The sequence below is a fragment of the Chrysochloris asiatica genome, unplaced genomic scaffold (assembly GCF_000296735.1).
Source record: "Chrysochloris asiatica unplaced genomic scaffold, ChrAsi1.0 scaffold00033, whole genome shotgun sequence".
Taxonomy (NCBI): domain Eukaryota; kingdom Metazoa; phylum Chordata; class Mammalia; order Afrosoricida; family Chrysochloridae; genus Chrysochloris; species Chrysochloris asiatica.
The window spans coordinates 97,371-100,032 of record NW_006408551.1 but is presented as its reverse complement, the minus strand read 5'-3'; the positions used below and the strand labels follow the sequence as shown (position 1 = coordinate 100,032).

Below are 2,662 nucleotides of genomic sequence, written 5' to 3'. Positions count from 1 at the left end.
AACAAATAGGGAAACCATTCTGGTATCACTTGAAAGAATTTGAGACAAACACAAGTTTTATCAGGCGAATGTCATTTGCCTTTACAGACTATGATTTTACTTTTCATTTACAATGGCCAGAAATAGGTAATCTTCAGATGATTTATTTTGAAGGAAATATTACTAAAGGGGAAATTTAAGTTAAGTGTCTGAACTTCAAAGTTGGTTTGAACCACAAGGTCCATGGTTCAAGCTCACCAGTCCCTCCTCGGTAACACTATACAAGGTTGACATGGGTCAGAACCAACTCAACAGCACTTGACAACAACAACATCCTTGCTTCCCTAAGAAAACTATTACAACATCAATACAGCATCATTTCAAATAACAGATACTATGTCCCCCCAAAATTTATCTTGAAAATTTATTTAATGTTGTCATACATTCTAACTACGTTTTGTAGATATATTCCAGTAGAAATTTTAATATGGGTTTTAAATTTATTGCATGTTACTCCTGGTGATATTGAAAAGGGAACTTTAGAAATACTAAGATACTTTATTTTATCTTATGTTTCAAATAAAATAAATTGTATAATTGTCTTTTTTAAAAAGCAGACTTTTAAAACTTATAGCAACCTGTTTGGGGGTTGAAGTCATAATTGACAGAGCCATTATATGAAAAACAATGGCAATTATTAATTTTTCTAAAATTTAGTGACACTGGTGAGAGAGCTTGCATTTTTAATAGAATGATTATTTTAAGGCTAATTTCTAAAAGATGCATTCATGATGCATAACTATGTCTAATTGATGGAGCAAAATGAGGTATTTAGAATTTTTGTAAAGAAAGGCAGAGAATTTTTCATCCAGTATTTTTTTTCCCAAAAAATCCATTTAAATAAAATCATATTCATTTATTTGAAGGGAAGATTATCCTCCGGATCATGCTCTTGAAGGCTTGTTTCACTTGTTGATTCCTTAGTGTATATATGAAGGGATTCAGTAAAGGAGCCACTGAGGTATTGAGCACAGCTATTCCTTTGCTTAATGTCACCCTTTCCCTTGCAGAAGGCTTAATGTACATGAAGATGCAGCTACCGTAAGACAAGGAGACAACGATCATGTGGGAAGAACAAGTGGAAAAGGCTTTTTTTCTTTGACTTGTGGAAGGAATCCTCAGAATTGTCCGGATGATGTATATATAAGAGAGAATTACAAGTGTCAAGGTGACCATGAGTGTTAAAACAGCTAAAAAAAATGCCATGAGTTCTAGAAAGTGAGTGCTTGTGCAAGAAAGTTGCAGAATTGGAGAAGAGTCACAGATAAAATGATCAATTATATTGGAGGCACAGAAATCTAACTGTAGCAGCAAGATTATTGGTGGAAAGATGATCAGGAATCCTGCAAGCCAAGAGCTAAAGACAAGAAGAATACAGACTCTGTGACTCATGATGGTCATGTAATGCAAAGGTTTGCAGATAGCCACGTAGCGATCATAGGACATGGCAGCCAGAAGGTAAAACTCTGTCACTCCCAAGAAGATAAAAAAAAATAGCTGAGCTACACAACCATTGTAAGAGATTGTCCTGTCCCCTGTTATAATGGTGACAAGGAATCTAGGGATACATACAGATGTGAATGATATTTCAAGGAAGGAGAAGTTCCGAAGGAAGAAATACATGGGAGTCTGCAGATGGGGATCTGAAAGCGTAAGGGTGATAATGATGAGATTCCCAGTCACACTGAGCATGTAGGTGACAAGAAGAAATGTGCAAAGTACAACCTGCCACTGTGGGTCATTTGTCAATCCCAGTAGAATAAACTCTGCTACTGTTGTGTAATTTTTCATTTTTTTTTCTTTAGTATGGTGTTGTTTCTGCCTGTAGCTACAAAATGAAAGTAAGAAAAGGTATGACACCAATTAATAAAGCTGAAAATACACAAATACAATTGGTTTTACTTTAAAATAAAAGTGAATAGATAATTTTTGCCTTATATAATTCCTTTAGTATGTTCTGCTACTTTTCTATTTGTTTCTACCATCTTAATCTTTCAATATATTTTATTAAAACACATACACTGAAACCTCAGAGATTAAAATCTTTCAGATCTTAAAAATCTAAAAATTCATACTAGCATATATCAATACATTTTGAAGTTTTTAATTTGTCTTCTTTTTTTCTCTCTCTCTCTATATTTTTCTATTTGAAAAAGCATTCAGACTTCTATAAGCTATGGAGATAAATCAGTCATCCAACTCATATAGTAATATATCCCTGATAATAGTATACATTAATATTTAATAGGTAGTAGAATTTTCACTTGAATTCCAATGTTTGCACAATAAGGAATTTTAATTTCATTTAACAATATGATTTAATGTTTTCTTATAGCATAGAAATGTATCCATCTTGAATATATTTTTGTTCACTGCCTACATATCAAGAATATGTTAGCAAATATAATAAATAATGATTTTATATAACCCCTAATTTTCTATTATGTAGCCTGAGAATTTTATTAATAATCTTATTTCCAGACTAATGTACCACTGATAAACAATATTGAGCATAGTGTTCTTGAGGAGTGAGTAATGGCATAGCTTAACATTCATGTTAAGTTTTGAAGGGGGAAAAAAATTACTTTGGAGAGTTTTTATTTCTCTTTTTCATATTTTTGCC

The 2,662-nt window shown here is 32.5% G+C and overlaps 1 protein-coding gene across 1 annotated transcript; it reads right to left on the bottom strand.

The window, feature by feature from the left end:
• Positions 1 to 891: 891 nt before the first annotated feature.
• LOC102830808 (olfactory receptor 6C75-like) lies at positions 892 to 1,830 on the bottom strand. The gene has a single exon (XM_006859372.1). It carries the CDS (start codon positions 1,828 to 1,830, stop codon positions 892 to 894), a length of 939 nt encoding a protein of 312 aa, XP_006859434.1.
• Between the last annotated feature and the right edge of the window lie 832 nt (positions 1,831 to 2,662).